This window comes from Scylla paramamosain, chromosome 5 (genome assembly GCF_035594125.1).
Source record: "Scylla paramamosain isolate STU-SP2022 chromosome 5, ASM3559412v1, whole genome shotgun sequence".
Classification (NCBI taxonomy): domain Eukaryota; kingdom Metazoa; phylum Arthropoda; class Malacostraca; order Decapoda; family Portunidae; genus Scylla; species Scylla paramamosain.
Genome location: NC_087155.1, coordinates 26,068,194 through 26,092,908, shown reverse-complemented (window position 1 = coordinate 26,092,908; position 24,715 = coordinate 26,068,194). Strand labels below are relative to the sequence as shown.

The 24,715-nt window shown below is 36.9% G+C and overlaps 2 protein-coding genes across 6 annotated transcripts in view; both read left to right on the top strand.

Annotated features, from left to right (window-relative positions):
• LOC135100729 (protein dopey-1 homolog) overlaps positions 1 to 21,026 on the top strand; it is a 30,539-nt gene extending 9,513 nt beyond the window's left edge. For 4 of the 5 annotated variants that reach the window (XM_064003928.1, XM_064003925.1, XM_064003926.1 and 1 more), the window contains 14 exons: positions 643 to 861; positions 2,563 to 2,696; positions 2,834 to 5,102; positions 5,498 to 5,725; positions 5,924 to 6,145; positions 6,448 to 6,574; positions 6,844 to 6,997; positions 7,240 to 7,451; positions 8,102 to 8,254; positions 8,630 to 8,825; positions 13,391 to 13,405; positions 15,633 to 15,800; positions 16,209 to 16,344; positions 16,594 to 21,026. In XM_064003928.1, the coding sequence (XP_063859998.1) occupies positions 643 to 861; positions 2,563 to 2,696; positions 2,834 to 5,102; positions 5,498 to 5,725; positions 5,924 to 6,145; positions 6,448 to 6,574; positions 6,844 to 6,997; positions 7,240 to 7,451; positions 8,102 to 8,254; positions 8,630 to 8,825; positions 13,391 to 13,405; positions 15,633 to 15,800; positions 16,209 to 16,344; positions 16,594 to 16,899 (4,539 nt within the window). In that variant the 3' untranslated portion in view covers positions 16,900 to 21,026. The remainder of the gene's footprint in view (positions 1 to 642; positions 862 to 2,562; positions 2,697 to 2,833; positions 5,103 to 5,497; positions 5,726 to 5,923; positions 6,146 to 6,447; positions 6,575 to 6,843; positions 6,998 to 7,239; positions 7,452 to 8,101; positions 8,255 to 8,629; positions 8,826 to 13,390; positions 13,406 to 15,632; positions 15,801 to 16,208; positions 16,345 to 16,593) is intronic. The other variant, XM_064003927.1, reaches the window with a different exon arrangement.
• A 2,776-nt stretch (positions 21,027 to 23,802) lies between these two features.
• Positions 23,803 to 24,715, top strand: part of LOC135100731 (protein phosphatase PTC7 homolog) — a 64,531-nt gene continuing 63,618 nt past the window's right edge. Inside the window, exon 1 of the mRNA XM_064003930.1 lies at positions 23,803 to 24,337. Coding sequence (XP_063860000.1) covers positions 24,028 to 24,337 — 310 coding nt within the window. The 5' untranslated portion in view covers positions 23,803 to 24,027. The remainder of the gene's footprint in view (positions 24,338 to 24,715) is intronic.

The following is a 24,715-nucleotide window of genomic DNA, read 5'->3' as shown; positions in this document are numbered from 1 at the left end:
ATCAATCCACATGCAATCTAAGTGTTACAAGTAGTGTATGATTAGGATGAATAGACATCTAAGTATTACAAGTAGTGTATGATTAGGATGAATGGACATCTAAGTGTTACAAGTAGTGTATGATTAGGATGAATGGACATCTAAGTATTACAAGTAGTGTATGATTAGGATGAATGGACATCTAAGTGTTACAAGTAGTGTATGATTAGGATGAATGGACATATAGTGAGAGAGATGAACACGTTAATCTGTGTCTGCTTGCAAACCTGGAAGCAGAAACACAAAAGGGGTTTGTTGTACGGAAAAGTAATAATCTCCCTTATGTGTATGATGTAAAGAAATACAATGCTCAAGTTTGTTAATCGGAAAAGGCAATCTTAGTCATACCGGCATTGACCTGTTGGGGATGCCTTTGCTGTTGCATTTAAAAGTCAAGTAGAAGCAGACTTAGCATTCTACTGAGGTAACATTGATTTAATAAGTTAGGTATCATAAATTATATTTATTAAAGATGTTTGTTCTCTTCCATTTGGGTTCAGAGGAAGGTTGAAAAGCTCTATTCTGCTTTGAGAAAAAAAATTCAGTGGATTTCTTTTTTGCATCATCTGCATTATGTTTATATTATATACATCTTTTTTACAGCATGTTGCAAGCCAGCTGTGGACTTACCTGGAGCCAAGTCTGAGTCAGTTCCATGTAACCAGCACAGAACTTCTTCTACAGCTTCACAGTCTGACCTTACCTTCAGTCTGCAGTGCTACCCTCACCTCAGCACCACCACAGTCACCTATATCTGTTGTTGAAAGACAAATGCTTTTGGCTTTAACTCGCCAGCTGCCAACCTTCTCAGTGAAAAACGAGGTGTGTTTTCTTTCATGTTATCTTCTTCATTTATATTCTCATTTGTTTTAATGCTACCTCTTTTTAAAATCCCTTTTAAATTCCCAAAACTCACATTTCTGTCCCATGAATCAGTTCAGTGGTGTCAGTTATTACAGTGTCTGCACCCTCTTCCAATTTTGCATAATTGAGGACCACCTCAAAACCTCCTAAATTTCCAACCTTCACTTTTCTTTCATAACATTTTTACAGTATCCTTGATTTTTTACATTCTTGATCTTTGTAGAGTGATCCACTATTGCTGTGGATTTTTCTCATGCAGCAGTCTCTTTTTAATACATCCTTGTCCTCATCTATTTAGTATTTTATACTAGAAACCACCTCTATTAATTACTCCTCCAGCACACACTTCTTAAATTACTTTAATTTTCTTGAAATTTCCATGATGCTTTCTCTCTTCCCATAAGCACTCACCTTCATTCAGCAAACCTTCCCCTTTATTTGACATTAAGAATTCACACTAGGTGAAACAGTTAGCACCTCAAGCACTTCTTTTATTTTTTTATGGAGAGAGCTGCGGTTGCTTGGGTATCGCCACATCATATACCTAAAACTTTTGCAGACCCTCTGAAGAATCTTAGTGATATTACCTTCACTGGGCAAACCAGCTGTCTTACAAGAACATGGTGATCATAGCACTGCAGTGCAATCATAAAACAAAAAGTGACAACTTTGCTGTGAAACTTTTTCAAAGACAATGAGTGAGTCAGTCTCCCAACAATCATGTAATTGATCACTTGTGTGGCACTATGCACTTATTCAAGATTATGAACAACACTCTAAGGGCAGTCTCAACATGAGTCTCTAGTGTCAAGCTGTCAGGAGCAAACGACATGGAGATTGGTTCTGGTGCAGACTTCTCATGAGGAAGACAGTGCTTGGGAGCCACTTGCACAGAAACTGTCTTGCACCATTCACTCTGCACTTCTCCACTTGCAAAAATAAAAATAATTGTCTGCATGTGAATGCATTATAGTGCTTACTTAGCATCAAAATTGCACATGATGAAAGCTCAGACTTGGTGCAAAAGGTGCTGACATTCGGTGGACGCTTGTGCCTCACTTCCTTGAATTCCTTTAGGTCTTTTATTTTTATAAGAGAGTTTCTCTTTATATATACATGGTATTTATTTGTACATATTCTAGCTCTCATCATTGTACCCTTCAGTTCCTTCTTTCCTTTATCTTTCTCTCTCTTATCCAAAAGCAATTCTTGCATTTTACTGAATGGCATTCTTTCACTTGTATCCATGTTCTCATTAAGCATCTTATGTTCTATCTTTTCTATCACATCACATCAGATACCACCATATACATTTGTACAGAAGACAACTATGTGTATATATCACTTCTTTCCTATTCTTGTTGACCAATTCATGGTGGTCCCAACTTGTAACCAAATTACTCCAGGCCTGATAGATTTGACTGCCTCACCTTTGCCATACTTTTCATAAATGCCATACTTTTCATTAATGCCATACTTTTCATAAATGTTCGGTACTGTTACTTTTACATTGATTATAGTTATTCTGCTAGGATCTTTCTGATAACTTATCTGTGCTCCTTAGATGCTATGTAGGCCTCTTACTTTCTCTTAATTACAAGTATGATTCACTTTTATCTGCTGTAAATTAATTTTAAAATTTTTATTGCTTTCTTGTAGAATGGAGTTCTTTGGAGTCATGGAGGAGTAAGGGTGGAGTGTGACAGTGCAGCCATGCAGCAGTGGATGACCTTCTGGCAGGTGTCCCGCACTGTTTCATTAGGAGCTTCTGGAAAGAAGCCAGGATTTGACAGGTAATTGAAAGAATTTGCTCCATAACAACCATTCACATAAAATGACAATATTTCATGTAGAATTGCCTATCACATCATACCACATATATGCTAAGAATAACTTAGTAGGAATACATAAACTTCATCTTGTTTCACAGGTGTCTTTTCTTGATGGTAGAGCGCTTGCAAGGCAGCAGTGGCTCGGAGAGGAGCTTGGCTCATGCATGGCTCACTTCTTCTCTTCAGCGCAGTGACATGGCTCGCCTCATTGATCCCATCCTTGTCTTGCTACTCCATCCTCACACACGCAGAGTCAGTGTGCAACATGTAAACATCGAGAAATTGCCTCCGTCTCAGCAGGGTCAGGGAAGTAAATGTGTAATTGAAGAATCACAGATCTATGCCATCAGCTCAGAAGGTGGAGAAGTTGTATATCATGTCAGCAAGGAGGGCAGACAGTCTCATTTGAAAGGTAGACAAGCAATAGCATCAAGCAAACACATACTAGCCCTTACATCTTTATCAGGAGATAGTAAGAAAATTATCACACATCATGCCAACTTCACTGAATTTGAAATGCCTTCAAGCTGTACTCACCCCCGACAGTCTCCAATATCTGTCATGGTGAACCCCTTCACCCATCATCCTTGGATAGATATGGAAGATATTGCCAAGATGAATAAGCCCTCAAATATATCTAATGCAGTAAGAATACATAATGGCAATTACCAAAAATCACCCACAATATCATCAGAAGAGGTCAAGAAAAACCCTCTTACTGGTATGGAAGAGGAAGAAGACAATGAAGAAGCTGGAGAATGGTCACCAAATCAGATGGTTCAAGGCATTCTTGAAGAAATTATTGATTCTGTTGTTTCCAACCACTTCAAGTACCCTGAGAGTGATGGGTCTAGTGAACATGATACAATATCTCAGTCAGTTGTGAGTGATACTACAACCTCTGAACAAAGCAGACATCCCTTCCATTCTCACATGCTCTTGTACATGCAGATTGTTGACAGTGGGCAGTGTCTAAATGGACTGTCACTCTTGAGAAATGTCATTGAAGCACAGCCAAAGCTTTCTCTGTTGACTCTTGCTTCAACAAGCATTAGCTCCTTACAGTCAGCATCACCTCTAATTATCTTACTAGCAAGGCATCGTCGATCAGTCTTTGGGGATGGGTTTGATGGTGGGAATGCTAATGACATGGTAAGTCAGTTTCGATCTACAATGTACCTGCAAGTTGTTATCACCGTGTGCCTTTATTATCTTCGTTCATACTACCCCTGCCTTCCACACCTTAGATTAAGAGAAGAGCATTTACGAGACAACCAAGAAGTGCAGGTGGCCTCATCTGAGGTTCTTAGTCTTGTTTTTTCTCACCTGTCTTCCCTGGTAACTGATTCTCCTCGAGGATTTGTACCATACATCACTGATCTGTTGAGTAAGTGCAAAGTACAGAAGTGTGTTTTACATTGTTTATTGTCTACTGTACATGCTATGAATGGAAACAGTGCTCCAGCTTCTCAAGAGACACGAACTTTTACTGAGGAAGTATTGGATTACAATTCTGGGCTGACTAGCCAGTCTGGCAATATAACTAAACTAGAAACATATCTTGCTAGAGTAATTGACCTGACCCTAGCCTTGATTCGCCTGGAGGACATCTTGGCCACTGATCGAGCTGAGAGTGGTATTGTGAAGGATCCACCCAGCATAAGCATGAAGTACTCTGGTATAAATTCAGCCAAGTATCAGCCAGGACAGCCCATTCCAGCTCAGCCTATGTTCATGGAGGTAATAAGTGTAGCACTGAACCATCACCACATGCGCCACCTTCATGGATTATGGCTACATCTGTTCACAGCATCTCTACCTCACATGGGCCCCTCCCTGCCAAACAACAGTCTTCGTGTTACTTACCTGATTTGTGAATTGCTGGAGCACATGGCAGGGTATTATAGTCCTGGAGCACAAGCACCCCAAACACCTCCAGACTACACCCTCACCCTGCTGCAGTACCTTACCAACACTGTTCACTTCTGTCTCCTGGATCCAGCACAGTCTCCAGCATTTGGTTCCTCTTCTTTTTCACCATCATCAACCATTCCAACTGGCCAGACTGCCGGTCAGATACTGTATAATCTTCTTCATGTATTTTCTCCAGTTGGGGAAATTGTGGATGCCCCAATTGATAATAGCAACCTGGATCCACAAGCTTGTGCTCGCCATACTCTTCTGTGTCATCTTCCTCGTATAATATCATCACTACTGTCACTGTGGGTAGCAACAGGGAACAGTCAGGAGGCCCCTTTCATCATGGGAAGCAAGAAAGGTGTTAGACAACAAATAGTGGAGTTACTCTCACCCATTTGTCACCACCAGACACCTCACCTACTGGCAGCTGTTAGTGTTGTTTGGCAGGTAAGAACGTCTCACTCATTATTTATGATTTTAGATTCAGATTTTTTTTTATTTTATTTGTTTTTTTTCTAGCGTTGTAATCTGAAACTGGAATTTCACATTGTAATTGAATAGAGAAAATTATTGAGACCTACCCTGATTAGAAAACTTCAAGATACTATTTGTAAGATATGAAGATGCTAATCAAGCATTACTTTTTACAAAGTTCAGATATTTAGATAGCTAATGGCCCTTGCTATTAATGAAGTGAGTTAACTCTTCCTTTTAATGACTAGAAATTACTGTAAGAAAATTGATGAGAGCAAGAGTTTCAAGTAATCAAACATTACCTTTTCCCTTGTCTTTTAATTTTCATCCATACTCACATTGGCTGAAATAATTTAAATATTCAACAGAGCATTGGTGTTGTTGCATCAGAGGCCGTAAACACAAAAAGCAACATCTCACATGGTGGAATTCACACAAAACAAAGTGGAGTTGGAGGACTTCTGTGGAATGGCTGTGTCCAGCAACAGGCTTTAGTAGAGATGATGTCCTTGCTGCGAGTGTTGCCCCTGCACACACTGGTGGCCACTGTGAGACAGGTGGTCAAGCAGCCTCCTATTGTTGAAGGCTGTCAGCAGGTGAAGTACCTATATATGGAATGTGCTAACCAGTTGTAAAATATTTTTCAATATAATTTGAAAGAAAAAAAAAACAATATGAGCACATACACTTATGCTGTTCCTAATGTAGTAATACTTAACATGCCTCTTTAGACACAATAGTGTTAAAAACACTCAAGCAACTTCTCTACATGTTCCATTTTTCCTCATCTACAGACCCTGCCTCTCGAAGTGAGTGTGTTGCAAGTGTTCTATGTTTATGCTCAGCAATGTCCTGGGTCTCAACTTGGGGAATGTTGGTTTCCCTTGCTGTCCATGGTGAAGGAGGGAACTCTGACCCTCTCCCCACCTGCACAACTTGTTCTTCTTGCCATTCTCAATGAGTTTGTCCAGCGAGCTCCAGCACTGCAAGAGAAGAAAGATGTTAAAGAATTGCAGGTCAGAGTTTGATCATCACATTTCTGAATTAGTATGTTCTTTAAAGTATGATTATCATAATCATCAGCCAAGGTGCCAGTGCCAATGCACCAAGTTTTAAGTATTTACATTGTGCATATGTATTTGTAATTATGTAGGAATTTTAGAAAATGTGGCCCAGAATTTTATTCATGTTCAAAATTTTATAAACTGTTTAAAGAACAAAAATATAAATATTTGTATTAGCAGAAAAAAAGTATTGTTTTATTTTGTATTGTATAAAAGCCTTCATATATTGAATTTTGTATTCTTTTGCCACACAGGAAGTGTCAAGCAAACTGCTGGAATCCTGCAGTAACATTGCTGGCTCAGGTTTGGAGCCAACCACTTGGCTGCGGCGCAACCTCACTGTAAAGGCAGAGCATCCAGAGAAGAAGGAGGGTGTCAATGGTACGTTATCCTCTTTCTTGACAAAATTGTTTCATAGGAATTTCTTGAATGAGTTTCAACACTTATTTTTAACCTAAAACAGTTTGGTGTAACATGTGTTTCAAATTTATTTTTCTTTTAAGATTTTTCTTCTTTATGGTTTACAGAACTATTTAAAATATGTATTTTTGCCTACTTTAGACGTAGCATGTAGTTTAATTATGATGGGAATTTCTTAGTTTTGTAGTATACTATGACTCCTAAAGATAAAATCTATTTCCATTGATTAGATGCATCAGTATACAGTGTAGCAGCCTTGAGTGTGCTGGCTGAGTTACTGGCACCTCTCCTGGATGTGTTGTATGTGAGTGAGGAAAAGGACAAGGTTGTGCCACTGCTCACCAACATCATGGCCCACGTGGTGCCTTACCTTCGCAACCACATGTGAGTTGTTGTGACACTGAACTTAAGACACAGGTAGCTAAACAGACACATACACACAGAAAACATTTGAAATGAAATTCAACATGCAGATATAACAATAATCCTATGATACATGTAACTTTTTAATTAGTACTTGAATCTGATTCTGAATTTTAAAAATGTGTTATTGTATAGAGATGTTTTTATTTTCAGAAACTCATGAAATTTTGATTCACATTTTATTTAATGTGTTTGTTTGTCAGGCGCAGCAACATGCCAGCCTTTGCAGCATGCTCACAGCTGCTCTCGTCCCTTGCCGGGTATCAGTACACAGTGCGGGCATGGCGGAGGGACGTGCTGGACCTGTTGCTGGATTCTCACACCTTCATGATGCTCCCACCAATCCTCACATACTGGCGTACCATAGTGGACTACCTCTGCACTCATGATAAAACTGTATTTAAAGAATTGTTAAGTAAGTCCTATGATTTCTCTTGGATTTACAATGGGCTTAAAAAAAAAAAAATTGGGTATCTTAGAGACCCATTTATATAAAGAATTCTTTGATAAGTGGTGACCTTTGAAAACTACCTTTTTCTAATGTCATGTATCATTGTAGATGGATCTATTGTAACTGTTCACAGATAAGCAGTCATATAATTATGCATCCAACTGTATTTATTGAAACATATATATATATATATATATATATATATATATATATATATATATATATATATATATATATATATATATATATATATATATATATATATATATATATATATGTGTGTGTGTGTGTGTGTGTGTGTGTGTGTGTGTGTGTGTGTGTGTGTGTGTGTGTGTGTGTGTGTATATATATATATATATATATATATATATATATATATATATATATATATATATATATATATATATATATATATATATATATATATATATATATATATATATATATATATATATATATATATATATATATATATATATATTATATATTTCTCTCTCTCTCTCTCTCTCTCTCTCTCTCTCTCTCTCTCTCTCTCTCTCTCTCTCTCTCTCTCTCTCTCTCTCTCTCTCTCTCTCTCTCTCTCTCTCTCTCTCTCTCTCTCTCTCTCTCCACAGGTAGAGTTTCTTTGTCTCAGGGAGGCTCCCTTAGCCTCTTCTCCAGCAAAGAGTCAGAATATGAAACAAGAGCTGGCCTCTTGAAGAGACTGGCCTTCACCATATTCTGCTCAGAGACAGATCAGTATATGCGTCATATTCCAGATATTCAGGGTGAGAGGTTTTGTAGATTGTGGATTGATATTATCATTATATCAATTTTCAGTTTTCATGAATTAATTCATGTTCTTTGCTATTCATTGCTGTGATTTTTCATTATTTCATTAGCATATGTTTCTTATGATGTACATGTATCTCAGTCATTGAAGAGGATAATTACATGTGTCAACCTTAATCACTTGATGGCATAAATTATCTCAGAGGGATAGAAGCTGTTTTGTGGCAGCTGTCAGCTTGCATATGTAAGCAGTGAAAAAAACAAATACTACTAAATTTTTTGCTGCATTACATAAATTTGTACTAGTATGAAGCCATAATAATAGCTAACCCATAAAGTACCTCATAATACAAACATGTACTGGTTTCCAGAACGTTTGGCTGAAGTGACCCGCTTAGGGCAAGTGGTTCCTCTGCTAGTGTCTCAAGTGCTGCTATGCTTCCGTGTGCTGTTACTGCGTCTTTCACCTCGAGGAGTCACATCACTGTGGCCTGTCATCATCACTGAGCTGGTACAAGTTTTCCTTATGATGGAACAAGAGCTGGCTACCGACACAGAGCAGTTCAGGTTAGCTACACTTTTTTGCATTTTTAGTAGACGTGTTGGCCATAGCTATGTAGGTAGCAATGCACATACACACACACACACACACACACACACACACACACACACACACACACACACACACACACACACACACACACACACACACACACACACACACACACACACACACACGTCGTCGTCGAGTAAACAAGCAGCGATCCAAGCTCCAGCAGAGAAAGATTTTGTTTGACCACGGCCACCACTAGGAGCCTAGAATGTGTTCCAAGGTAGGAGCTGTGCTCAAGTACAGTTGTCCTGTCTCCAGAAATAAAAATAAGGGAAAATTTAAGTAATAAAAGAGGTAATAAAATGAGTAAAAGCTCCAGCAAGGCGGATGCCATAGGTTGGAGCGGAGTGTTGCCAACGGGGTCACCATTCCCAGGATTTGAGGAAGATAATGAACTACATGATAAAATGCAAGGAAGGAAAGTGGCTTTGATGGAAGGGATGATCAGTGACCTCATTGAAGGAGTGGAAAAATTAGAAAAAACAAACAACATGACCTGAAAGAGGGAAACAAAGAATTGAAAACACTATGTGCTGATCTAAAAACAAAATTGAAGGAAAACAATGATATTCGTAAAAAAACAGGAAAATGAAGTGATAGGGATGAAAAGTGATCTGGAGGAATCTGGAGGAAGGAAAAAGAGGGAGAAAAGTTAACTTTACAGGAATCATAGAAGTGCAAAAGAAGGAAAACACAGATTTAAGTAAAGAAATTGTGAAAGTGATCAAACAGAAGGAATTGATGGTAAGGGATACAGTGGACAAAAAGAATTTATTGTTATATATTGATTAAAAGAGGAAACAGAGCCAGTAAGATACAAGAGGGAAAGAGAACAAAAAACGTTAGCAGAGGACGTTGTAAGAAATATACAGAGAGAAGGGGAGGACTGGATAAGTGAAATTGAGGAAATACATAGACTGGGGAAGTATATAGAAGGAGGAGAGTGACCATTGAAAGTAAAATTTAGGCCACAAACAATAGCCATGGAAGTGATATTGAATGCGTGGAAACTGGACAAGACAGAGCAATACAGGAAAGTTTAGATAAAGAGGGACATGAATGAGGAGGAGAAACTCAAGGTAAGTGATCTAATAAAAGAAGCAAAGGCAAAAAATGAGAACAGAACAGAGGAAGAGAAAAAAAATTCTATTGGAAGGTAAAAGATGAGAGGCTCAGAAAGTGGTATCTGAAAAAAAAGAATAGATAATGCAAATAATGTATGGAAAAAATAAAAAGTGGACAGTGGCATATACAAATATAAATGGTTTAATATCAACATTGCGAGAATTGAATAATTATATTAAGATAAAGCAGCCCGACATCATGGATATTACTGAAGTTAAACTAAATGAGACAACAGAAAATATAAGAATTGGTAATAGCAATTGTAATGTGTGGATAAAACATAAAAATAATAAGAAAGGGAGAGGAGTCATGTTACTTACAAAGAAGAGTATAACAGTGGAAGAGATTGAAATAGGAGAAGGAATAGCGGAAGTAATTAGAATTCAAACAAAAAGGAAAGGAGAAGGAAGAAGAGATTTTGCAGTAGCTTATGTACCCCCAAAAATGAATTCATAGACACAAGAGGATTATAAATTATTGTTATGAGATACTAGTAACTGTTTGGAGAGAATACTGGCAGAGAGTAACAATATAACACTTATGGGTGACTTTAATTGCAAGGAGGTATGCTGGGAAGAGTGGACCATGGATGGGGGAGAAGTGTCATGGGAATATATGCTTCTAAATTTAATAATGACAAATACTATGACCCAGTGGACTGGAGAAAATACAAGATTTTGGGATAATGAAGAGGCATCAAGGCTAGACTTGTTGTTTAGAAAGGAAATGGACATCATTGAAGGAATAAATTATCAGTGCCCACTATGTAAAAGTGACCATCTGTTAATTGAATTCAGTATAGGCAGTGGTCCAATAGAAAATAGGAATGAAATTTACAAGAATGGGAGATATAATTACAGAAAAGCAGATTTTATCAGGTTGAGGGAATATTTTGCAGAGGCTAAATGGAAACAACTGTTCACAGCAAACAGTACGCAGGAAAAGTGGGACATATTCATGGAAATTTATAATGAAGGGGTCAGTAGATATGTACCGAAGATCAAAACAAAGGAAGTGAAAAGGAAAAAAAGACTGGTTTAATATGAGATGTATAACAGCAAGAAAAAAAATAATAAAGCAGCAGCATGGAATAGATGGAGGAAAAAAGGAGGAAGTGAGAAATGGGAAGATTTCAAGAAGGCAAGAAATGAATATATCAGAATCCTGAGAGGTGAAGAAAGGAATTATGAGAAAGATATAGTTAACAAATGCAAAGATGAGCCGAAGTTATTCTTCAGATATGTGAATGGGAAGATGAAAAACAGGCAAACAATAGATAAATTAATGAAAGATGACATTACATACGAAGATACATGGTTACAAGTGGAATTAATGAAGTGCTTCCAGTCAGTATTTACGAAAGAAAACAAATTTGAAGGAGAAAGAGCATGGCACAGAGACAGTGTGATGAGAGAGATACAGGTGGACATAAGTGAAACTAAGAAGATTATGAAAGATTTGGATGTAAGTAAGGCTCAAGGACCAGATGGAGTGTCCAACTGGATACTTAAGGAATGTTGTGAACATCTGGCAGAAGGTATACACAGTACCATAGTATGTTCTTTTAAGGAAGGAAAAATTCCTCTAGACTGGAAGAGAGCCAATATTGTGCCCATTTTTAAAGGAGGTAATAGAGAAAATCCATTGAATTACAGACCAGTGCCCTTAACAAGTGTGGTGGCAAAAATAGCGGAAAGAATAGTTAAAAACAGATGGATGGAATATTTAGAAGAAACACATACATTGACTGAGACAATTTGGTTTCAGAAGTGGAAGATCTTGTGTCACGAATTTAGTGAGCTTTTATAGTAAAGCAATTGATATAATTCAAGAGAGAGAGGTTTGGGCAGACTGTGTTTATTTAGACCTAAAAAAGCATTTGATAAGGTACCACACCAGAGACTGCTATGGAAAATTAAAAATATAGGGGGTTTGCAAGGAAACACACTGAATTGGATTACAGACCTCTTGAGGGATAGAGAAATGAAAACAGTAATAAAGGGAGAAAAATCAGAATGGTGTAGAGTTACAAGTGGAGTACCACAGGGGACAGTCTTAGCCCCTGTAATGTTTCTGGTGTATGTCAGCGATATCGTGGATGAGGTTGACAGTTATATAAGTGTTTGCAGATGATGCAAAATTATTGAAAAGAGTAGAAAACAATATGGTTTGTGAAATATTACAGAAAGATCTAAATAAGATATATAAATGGAGTAAGAAATGGGAAGTGGAATTCAATGCAAAGAAATGCAAGGTGATGGAATTAGGAAAAAGCAAAAGAAGATTGACAAGTTCCTACACCATGGGAGAAGTGGAAGTTAAGAAAACCAAAGAAGAAAAAGACTTGGGAATTACAATCAGTGATAACTTATCACCAGAAAAACATGTAAACAAAATAGTTGGGGAAACCTATGAGTTACTAAGAAAGATGAAAGGGGCATTTGCTTACATGGATGAAGAGATAATGAAAAAGTTGATGGAATATGTGATTCGACCAAAACTGGAATATGCCACAATTGTTTGGTCACCACATAATAAAAAGGAAATAAGGAAAATAGAAAGGATCCAAAGAGCTGCAACCAAATTGGTACCAAGTTTGAGAGATTTAACCTATGAAAAAAGATTAAGGAGATTGAAGCTTCTATCATTACAAGAGAGAAGAGAAAGAGGAGACCTGATTGCTATATACAGAGCTTTAAAGGGTAAGGATAAAATTGACAAAGAAGACTTATTTGTGTGGGACTCAAGAGATATAAGAGGACATGGAGTGAAATTGAAGAAAATAGCAAGTAGAAGAGATGTCAAGAAATATGGTTTCCCAAATAGAAGCATAGAAATATGGAACAACTTAGATGAAACAGTGGTACAAACAAAAAATATTAATGAATTTAAAGTTAAGCTGGATGCTTATAGATATGGAGACAGGACAGCACGAGCATAGCTCTTTTCCTGTAAAACACAACTTGGTAAATACACACACACACACACACACACACACACACACACACACACACACACACACACACACACACACACACACACACACACACACACACACACACACACACACACACACACACACACACACACACACACACACACACACACACACACACACACTTTACATGTCAAAATGTAGGTTTCCCATGTTAACGGAAATGTACATTTTCTAAGTGTTAAAATTAAATTTAGTTTGGTGTTAGTTTTGATTATTTTCTACACATGATTGAAATTGCACTGTATTTGTGTTAATCAAAGTGTTAAAAAAAATATGTAATCATGAAAGCCATGTGTTACAAGTATTAGATCTTTAAGAACACAATTAACACCTGTGTATAATAGATTTTGTCTCTTCCCAATTTGCACATGTTGCTGATGCGGTGGTGGTGAGCAGCAAAAAAGGGGGAAGGTAATGGATGGTATTAGTAGGAATTTCTATTGTACTATTGCATTGTGGTAGTATTTTGACAACATATGTTACTGAAGCATGCAAATCTAAGTCATTTAATTCTGAAATTTATGCATTTTTCTTCAGCTTGGGATATTTAAAATGTGGATGGTAACATGTGATGCTCAAAATACTCCTAAAGTATTTGCCTGCTAATCCAAAACCTTTAGCTTGCACCTGTACCTTCATGCGCTGGACTAGACATGTTCTATGGTTAATCATGTTATTTTTTCTGCTTATTTAATTCATTAGCTTATTCAGATCATTAATTATTTTCATATTTTTAAAAGACTCGTGCTTTTTGTTGGCAGTTCCATTAGATAATTCCTATCACATGTTATTAAAAGAAAAGAATGGAATACTTACAGTGCACTTTTTTTTCCCATAGTTATTTAACTGAAATGTTGCCTTCTGCAGATGCACTTGAATAAAACATGAAATTTGCTTTTCTGCAAATGCAAATGCTATCTGTTTATGTCCCTTTCAGTGCCACAACATAAGTTGTAATCTCCATTAGCTCATTTACTATCTTTATTTGCAATATGTTGATAGGTGAAGAGGATATATGAAATATATTTGCTGTAAAATAAATATAATGAATATTATTTTGGTAATACAGTAGACAGTTTTTACCACAGAAAGTATGGCATATATTTGTGAAAGAATTTCTGTAACTTCAAAATCATAAATTTTGATACAACCAGTTGCAAATGCTCTGATGCATGTAAAGTGGAATCTCACTTAGTCACATTGATAATTTATGAGAAAATGAAGATAAGATTTCTGTGTCCCAGAAATTTGCATCCAGAGATGCTGTGCATAGACTGTACTGTGTGAGGAGTATTTTTTACAAAGTGAGATTGATGCTGTTAAATTTACATTCTTTAGAGAGACATAGGTTAAGAGGGTATAAAGGTTATAACAAGGGGGACGTAAGCAAAATTCCTAGGATCAGTAACCAGGACAGAACAAGAAATAACAGGTTCAAGCTTGAAAAATTTAGGTTTTAAAAAAGAGATAGGAATGAATTGGTTCTCAAATAGAGTGGTAAATGAATAAAACAGACTCAATAATCAATTAGTTAGTGCTAAGACATTAGGGGGCTTTAAGAGGAGATTAGACATATTTATGGATGGGGATGATAGGTGGAAATAGGTAGGTATATTTCATACAGGGACTGCCATGTGTAGACCTGATGGCTTCTTGCAGCTTCCCTTATTTCTTATCTTCTTATTTTGCCTAAGGTAGTTGGCATTTGCAACATTTGGAAACACTTATGCCAGTATGATATCAGCTGATTGAGGCTGCATATTCCTTTATTACTACATATATTCTGATCAGTTTATATACCTTATGAGTGCATTTGCTGTGTTTCTTGACATTAAAAGTACACATTATGTGAAAGCAGTGCTTAGGGCACCCAGACATTGTACTATTGTCAAGCTCCTATCAGCACCCACAATACTAGACTAAACTAGACCAGATGGTTTGAGCTGTTGACATAGATTGAGTTATTCTTGGCTTACTATTACATGTAACACTGGCTCCAGTAAAACTATACCAGCATAGCCTTTGTATTTCTTGTGAGGTAAGTTTAGTGTATTTGATTGAAGTTCTATGTGGAAGATTATTTCTTATTTCTTCCCTTGTCCTGTCCTGTCTCTTGTATGAGTAGGGAGTGCAGAATAGTATAATCACACAACTTTGGAAGGACCTAAATGACTATTACTATTAGTTATCCCTTATAATCCTTTGCATACTAAAGACTTACAGTATGTATGCATGTAGTATGTCAGAATTAGGAAAATAATTGTAACCTTTAGATGATATGTATTTGATGCCTGAACTGATCAATGACAATTTATTTTAATCCAACTGTTATAGATAAAGCCTCTCAAAGCTGGAATAGAGCCCAGTGGATCATCATGGCATGAACAAACTAGGAACAAAAAGTAGCATGCACTTACATACACTTACATCTCGACCTTTCATTTATGCACATATCATCAACTGAATATATGGAGTTACTGAATTTATTTATAAGAAATAAGACTGCCTTGGTAATGCCAAATAATGTATTTTCATTTTATTGCAATAATATCAGAACTTGTAAAAGGCTTTGTATCATCTTTAATTTCAACTCTTAAATCTCTTGCACTCAGTTATCCTAAAAGATTTATTTTTACAGTTCCCACTTAAAACGACTGTCTACCTTGGACTCGTCATGGGTGTTTAGTACACAGAATGGTTTGAATGCCCACAACAACCCATCCTGGCTGACCCTTTACCTGTCAGCCTGTAAACTCCTAGATTTAATGTTGGCTCTTCCTGCTCAACATCTACCACAATTTCAAATGTAAGTTATCTTTGTTTTTTCTCCTTTTTTTTTGGCAAAGAAGCTACTAACTAAATAGTATAAAGGCAAGAGATAGAATAATAATAAAACATACTTGTCAAGAATAATCCACAAAGATGACATGCTCTCTACTACAGTTCAAAAATATAGGCTGGCCTTTTCAACTATGTATACATGATTGTTAACATCCATAGGATCTGGTTTGACTTACTAGTAAGATATATGCTTAGATAAATCACTCCACCCTGTGGATGCTAAATAGTTAACATTCATTCAATGTCTTGGAGTTAATTTTTACGTTATTAATATGTTCAGCTGAATCTTAAGTTCACCATTCTTCATTTCTTGATGCACAATTTAAGTTTGAAAATACTGATGGGCATTATGAGCAATTTCATATATGTTTAGGTACCGCTGGGCATTTGTGGGCCCCATCCCAACCTCAAGTGCTGAAGAAAACATGGAGGGTGCTGGAGCCATCCTCCTCAAGAGTTGTGACTTTGTGCCTCACATTGCCAGGATTGCCAAACTCATGGCCAGTAAGGTATGAAATGGATCATCTCTTACTTTGGTACATGAAGCAGAGCTAAAAAAAGAAGGATTACTTAAGTATATATCCTAACATTCAAGAAGTAGCTCTATACATGTATATTATTTGAAGGTTATTTTGAAGAGACATATACATGTACAGTAAATTAAGTAATGGCCAATATTTAAGAAAACAAATGAGTCAGCAAGCCATATCAGTATGAATGAAATTCATTTATTATATGAAATTACTTTTGATTTTCAGAAAGGACCCAAAAACACTAGAACATTAGAATACCAGCCTGGTCACCTGATGTTAACAGTGACAAGCATCTCAACACTCACGGATCTTCAACCATTCTTCAACACCCTTGTGTCTCCATGCTTTGCCCCTGCTGGAGCCAGTGGTAACCAGTCCTTCACAGGCACCTATTCTTCTGCAGCAGTACCACCAGGTACTGGAAAGACATCATCTTCAGGGTCATTGTCTTGCTCCTCCACTTCATCTTTTTCTCTAGCACATATAGAAGCTGTGATTGAAAGGGATTTTTTGGAGCCCCTTCCCTCTTAGCAATATATGATGGATGTGTGCATGCGTGTATGTGTGTGTGTGTGGTTGGATTCTCTACTGATGTCTTTTAACTGGGGTCTGAATAGGTAGTCAGATGATTAGACCACTTCCAAGTTTGACTGTGATTGTTTCAGCGTTTAAGATAACACAGTACAAGAAGACTGGACAATACTGTGCATATGTACATATCCATATAAGGTGGTAGGTGAGTGTAGGGATTAGATCTGAAATAGTGGAGTGTGTGTGGGAGTATTTGTAAATTAGTAGCTTAGCATTAGGTAACTCTTGCTGTCAGAAACATCTTAAGTGTTATCATAGTATTTATATTTTCTGTTAATATCAAATGTGTATATGAAAATGTTATTTGTTGATTTATAGTGTTTTATCAGTTAACATTTAAATGTATAAAAAAAATAAAAGCATTACAGGATATGAAAAAAATTATGTGAATTTATATTTTACATAGCATAATGAGTAGTAATTTGTAGTCAGTTAATTAATAAATATATTTTCTCCAACATTTTTCCTGAGTTACTAGTCAGTTAACTTAGTATTTAATCGGAACCATTTTTTATTCAGACAATAAGGGACCCAGGGAACCAGGATGAATTCTCATAACCAGTGTGTACGATGGTGGTCATTGAAATCAACATGGTGGGGCTTGCTTTTGTTACCCTGTCTGAAATTCAGACTCTCCCACCTATCTCCATTATGGTTTAGCATCAGCTGGGTGGTCATACATCTGGCAGCTCAGGACAGTATTTTGTTAATAGGGCACTGATAGCATTCATATTTCATATCTGTCATATGTCCTGGGGTAATTAGTTGTGTGGTTTCATTAGGCCAGCTATTTTCTTAATACCATATTCTGCTTCTGTGGTTGGTGGTAAGGACTTAAGAACTGATGAGACTGCAGTCATAACATCCCTCTACAAGTCAGGAAAGTGTAACAAAGAAATTTCTTCCATAAGTGCAGACATGGACCAAAAATAAATCAAACTGGCATCACTGATCCACCCCCGCACAAGAAGAGGCCAGGCAAAGCTTGTTTAACTGAATTACCAGGAGAGCCCTTGAAGAAATTAAATTAGCTTTGTATCAGCAGAGCCCTATCAGCGAACCTTGCCACACTGATTTCAATGGCCACCGCTGTAATTGTACATATAAACTAACATCTTGTAACCTCCAGGAACTGTCTTCAGGGGAGTGGTCATGACAGTCTCCCTAGCTATGCATTTCCATATCTACACCCCTTCCTTTGTACAGGCTCATTTTTCTTTCAGCCAGAGGTGGAAATTCTTCATACTGGAGATAGACTTTTGCAATATGTTGTTAGATTTTGTTGCATGGGTGTTAGGATTGCTACAGGAATGGAGAGCTTAGTTGTATGATAAGCTTTAAGAGCAGATAGGAGTTTACAGAGATCATTTACTACTAACAGTAAGATAGCTTGCCCTGCACTTGAATGGCAGACTATGATTCATGAGTGAGAAGGTGATGCTTTGTGGTAATGAAGACACGACTTTTAAAGAGATATATAAAGATATTGAAGGTAAATGTGCAGTTCTGGTGTAAGATATAGCCAGCCAAATGTGTGTTGATGAGAATGGGAAGAGAATACATCAGTGAGAAGGGACCAGAACACAGAGTAGTTTTAGTTTACTATATGAAGAGAAAGAATGAGAGTGATTGGTGATGACTGGATTGGATGTGAGAGGTGCAGGGCTAAGGAGGAAGCCATAAATGGGACTGATGGATAGTGTGAAGGGAGCATTAAATGAAAGAGTGACAATAAGGATGAACTAAGAGCAATTGTTTATGTATAAATGGGACGCAGCCTCAAAGGCCTCTCTGGAAGCTTTGCCTACATCTGTGATGTAGGCAGTTAATTAGGACAGATGTGGGAAAGGTGATATGTTCATAATCATGTAGCAGAGGCAGACCAGTTTTGTTGATGGGCACTAATGTAGGGAGAACTGGGTATGCTGTACAACTGATCCTTTCATAGTGTGGATGGTGAGGATCGGTTAGCCTTCCCCTAGAGGTCTAGAAGCTAAGATATGATTTTAGTATATCCTTAGGTGATGCTTGTCGGTATGATTGCAAGAATTTGTTGGAAAGGGCAGATGATTTTATGTGTAATGTGTATTTAATGCCCACCACCTTGAAAAAAAACGTGTAAAAGAGCAAGAGTGTGAAAGTAACGACAAATGTATGAATGTGGAAGAGTACCATTTTTTTTTTTTTTTTTTTAGTTGGTAAATTCGTATATTCTTTATGGTCTCTGCTTCTTTCAAGTAAGGTTACATAGTCTGTTCTGTCATTAAGTCAGATGCAATCCATGTGTTTGTAGCAGCTGTATATTTGAAGAAAAGGTGCTTTCAGTTAAGATCAAAAGGGATGAATCTGATTTTCCTCTATACAGTTATACATATCTCTTTAGCTCTGATATCTTTTAAATCTATTGGATGTTGTCAGAAGAGGTGGCATTAACAAGACACCTCAGTGTTTACCCTTACAACCATATAGTCCACATTGCATTCCTTATTTCTCTCTTTGTTGCAGCTGATTAACCATATTATATTTAAAAGTATAAACATATAAGAATAAGCTGTTGAAGCAGTCATAAATGGGGAAGCAAAAGTGTAACAGTTTATTGTTGTTATCATTGCATGTTGAGCTATTTTCTTCTCACTGTCTTTGATAATATTTTAAACTAATTGGAATTTGAAAAGCTGAACATGGAAGACAAAACTACAGAACAGTTGTAAATGTGCTAGTTATGGTACCTGTATCATAAATTTAAAAGAAACCAATTATATATAAAGTTCAAATTGTAAAACAGTCAACTAGATATAACATGGTGCAGAAAAGTGTGTGAAGGAAGGACTGGAAATAAGACTAAAAATAAAGCAAAAGGGAATGATTGTCTTCTCTCAGCCCAGGATTCAAACCCAGGACCTCACATGTATGAGCTGAGTGCACTAACCAATCAGAGTGCCAAGGGAAGTCATGACATTTTTAGTCATGGCTAGTGATTGTACTGAACATATTGATTGAAATGTCTTTGGAAAGATGTCTGACTAGTATGTTCATTCTAGCAGAGTGATATTCATGATCAGCTTCTGTGAGCTGGCTGCTGGACAAAGGGCTTCCCAATCTTCTCTGCTCATCTCTGTCAGTGACCTGTCTATTCTAAGACACCTTAGCAAAATTTCTTCCTTTCTTTCCATTTCTTTATCTGTCCTGAATTCTTTTATCATTCCCAAAGAAGGTTGCAGTTCTGTTATGCTGTTAGCCTAAGTGTCCATCTGTTATCTAGTCAGTGTTTGACATGTCTTGTCCATGTCCACTTTTTAATCTTTAGCTGTGGTCAGATCCCTAATCCATGATGTTCCCTTCTTACTTTACCATGTTATGCCAATCACTATTCTCTTCATTCTCTCTTTTGGGCCCTGAAAGATTCAATGCAGGGCTTTTATAAGATCCTGGATATCAGATCCATTTGGTAAAAGTGAAGAAATTATTTTTCATAATGTTGCTGTCTTCGCCAGAAGCTCTCCATCCCATTGCTCTTGTAATTTCTTTTCATGATAGACAGTAGTTTTCTATCTTGAATATATTTATGGACACTTTTTAATACTTAATCCTGTACTTTTAATTTTATAATCTAATGTATCATTATTAAACATCTTAAAAGCTTTCCTCACTGCTACCATGAACAGTTCAGGAGAAATAGTAACACCTAACACCTTGTCTGATGCCTTTTTACTTAATGACACAAACCAGTGCTATTCCAAAGTGTTTTTTGCCATGGCGGTTTCATCAATGGTAATCTCATAATTCTTCATTAAAATGATGAAGGTGAAGTAGTTTTATGATTTATTCACATGCAGCAGGATTAATGCAAGAAAGGAACTAGATGTCAAATGTCACAAGAAAACACCACAAACTGCCATTACTTTGAAGCAATAAGTATATTTGAATGAAACTATATGCAGAAATAATGTTAAGTCAAAAGAACTTATCAAATTCATTTTCTAATATATCAGTTTCATTATGATTTCCAGTGATAAAGGACACCTTTACATTAATTTGAACCAAGATAGTTTTATCTTTTTTTTTTTTACAACAACTTTATGTCCAACATTGATGAGTTTTTGATGCCACGCAGTTTTATGTGCACAAATTTAATAAGAAGGCAGACATTATTTTGTGTAAATGCAATCATTATGATATGATTTTCCAAATAACTCTCTAGATAACCTTAAATAATACATTTGTAACAGTTTATATCAAGCTGGTTAAAAGATGAATGTAGTAAGCAAAAACCTAAACAGATAGAAATGACCTGTACTTAACATGGAATTGAACAAAACTACACTTTCTCCTTTCTTTCCTTTATTTTGAAAGTGCACAAGTGATGCAACTCATGAAAAGGACATACAGAAAATTCTGTACAAACAACAGCGCAGTAAAAAGAACAGTGAACACCATAAAATCCTATCCCACTGTAGAACTTGTTGACAGTGTATATCTCTTGAATGTATTTCTATTTTATCTTGTTAGTGTTTTAATTCAGCCTTGCAGTATAGGAGTAGATAAATAAAGTACAATTTATGATACTTCATAATAATAATTCTATGGTTTGATAGTTCTAATATGTATACTATATTCATTTGATGATCACCTTATTTTAAGATTGAAATTGTGCTGGGAAATTACATTGGAAACAGGAGAGTGTGCTGTTGATATAAATTATAGTAATTCTTTACTTTCTTATGAATATTTGATTGTAACTGACTGAGTTACCCATAATTATGTATTGAATATGTGCCTTATTGAGGATCTATGTGAAACTTATCTCCTAACTGAAATAGTTACACAGCATTGTATTCATGCCATGTGCAAAATGTCTAAGATTGCAAGGATATATATATATATATATATATATATATATATATATATATATATATATATATATATATATATATATATATATATATATATATATATATATATATTGTATATGAATATGCAAATAATAATTTCCGAACATCATTCCTGACAATTTCATTATTATGCCAGAGTAGATTTTTCTTTATTCTGCTGAGTTGTTTAATTGATGTAGGTATCCCTGAAGCATTCACTTAAGGAAATAATGCAGATATGAAAAATCCTTTTATGTTAAAACTGAGGCCTTTCAAAAAACTTTTTAACTCTCCTAAAAATCTTAATTTAATACGCATGTGTTGCAGAGTTGCATCAAAGCTGTACCCCATGCAGGCTGCTTGTCCAGTCTTCTTATGCCCATGGTATATAGTTATGTCTGGGTTTCATTGCCTGCTTTTGGATGTGGAAATTTGCACTTTTCACTCATATTCTAAAGGCATTGGTAAGTTCTGTTTGCTATATTATAAATATTGTGTCACATCCCAAATATAAATAAAAACTTCCAATCCATACATTTAACCTAAAGATAAGTTATGAATAAACTAAATTAAATTTCACTGTCTTGCTGTATCAAATAGAACGTAGGATTAGAAATACTGACTTTATAAAATATGCTGAGATACATGGTTATTTATTTATTTATTTTTTTTTTTTGGCTTTTTTTTTTGGAGGGACAAGGGCAAGAAAAATCCAATAAAAAAAAAAAAAAAGCCCACTGAGATGCCAGTCCCAGAACAGGTCCAAAGCTGTAGTAAAAAATTGAAGGATAAGTGTCTTGAAACCTCCCTCTTGAAGGAATTTAAGTCAGGAAGGTGGAAATACAGAAGCAGGCAGGGAGTTCCAGAGTTTACCAGAGAAAGGGATGAATTGAGAATATTGGTTAACTCTTGCATTTTTTTTATTTATTGGATATTTGTTCCCCTTGGCCAGTGTCCCTCCTACATAAAAAAAAAAAAGAGAGAGAGATGGACAGAATAGGGATGAGAGAAAGAAGTCTTGTGCAGCGAGGCTGCAGGAGGAGGGGGGGCATGCAGTTACCAGGATTAGAGGATCAGAGGACCAGTTAGCATGAAAATAGCTACTTGAATTTCTTTTTTGGAAGTGTATGGGATGCAATGAAGTTATTTCTTGTGTTCAAGATGCAGAGGGTCACCTGTGCACATCCAGCCAGTTTTAGTGAACATCATCCTTTCTAGATTAGTGCTTGCCAGTCTGCCTGCTGGGCACAAAGATGGGTACATACCATGGTGTCTTGCCTCTGGTTATCATGCATCACCTGGGTCTTCTCTTCCCTTTTTTGGCATTAGCATGGGCTCATACTGCGGAGAAAGACATGTCAATATTGGTTTCATGTTTTTCCTGATACACAGCAAATCTTGCTATGTCAAGCCTAAAGGATTTGAGACTTCTGTGCATGTCCTTCAGAGCTTTGTAATTTCTCAATGCAGTGAATACAAATCCACAATGAGAAGGTTGTGGGAATAATTATATTTACCAGGAGAGAAAAGGATACTGAATCTAAGAAAATCTGAAGCTGGCTGATCCAGTAGAGCAGGGTTTTTTTTTTATGCTTTGTGCATGTATGAATGTATGAAAAGTGTTTTTCAAAGTAAGGAAGATTGGTTGCACATGGCAGAGATACAAGGAGAACAAGTGGATTCAGTGGTGGAGAATGGAGATGTGGCCTTGAAGGGAGATTCTGACCCAGATTCTATCCATCTAATAGTATAGAGGAACACATACTTCCCAGGATATGTAGCCTGTCATCTACGAATAAAATATTGTAAAAAGAATTAATAAATCTCAGTGATGTATATATTTAATCCTTGAAGAGTAATTTCCAAGACCGTTGCATACATAACACTGATGATTAACTGGGATTTAGTAGCCTATTTAAATGTGTTCAGGTAATTTTGACCGGCAGATGAAAGTAAAGGCATGCATCCAGCCTAATGAAGTAATGATTGGTGGTGAGCGAGGCGGCGCCGGGAGGTGAGAGATTGGCGTTGTAGGGCGGTTAAATTTGGCGGGGCAGCAGACGACGCGACACCAGCGCCACACAGTCAGGTGATCCTTGTTTTTGTGGGACTCATGGCGTGTTTTGTTAGTGGTGCGGGAGTAATGTAAGATGTAGGCCACACCAACCGACCATGTGATTGCTTCAGGAATCGAAAAATGCAGAGTGTGTTGGTGTACGGGCGACTTTTCTCTCGAGCCGTCGCGAACGGCATCTACAGTGTGAGCACAGGAGGGCAGGGCGGCGCGGCTCCCCACACCTCGTCCACTACTGCCTCGGCCTCCTCCTCGCCCTCGCAGGGAGTCGAGGCTGAGCCCATTGGCACAGCCTCCAGTCACAGGAAAAAACTACGGTTCCTAACAGCAGTCAGTGGTTTCCCCAAAAACAGAACCCTAGAGAAAGTCAAGCCGGGAAAGTTCGGTGACGATGCCTACTTTGTGGTGAAGCACGCCCAAGGGGACGTCATAGGTGAGTGTGCCTGCCTGCTGCTGCCTCATGTTGCCCTTGTTATCATATTAGAAGGTTCTCTTTCGATTATGCCCTCATGCTCTACAGGATTTATTTTCAGTAAGGTATTTGCTCTTCCCTTTTTACAATCAATAGTACTAGTATTTTCATGAGATTAGCATTATTTTTTTTTTGTGCCTCATGGGCAGGACAGCTCCTGAGTTGTGAGGGATTATTGCACTCCGATGTGGTGCCATTATTGCTGTTTCATGCATTTTTTGCTTTTTCTTAGTTTGTTTACCACTGCATAAGTTTAGGAACCTGGTGGGAGTGAGGGAAGAAAATGTTACCTGAAACTAACAAGTAGCAACTGGAATGTTCTAAACTCAATTTTACTGT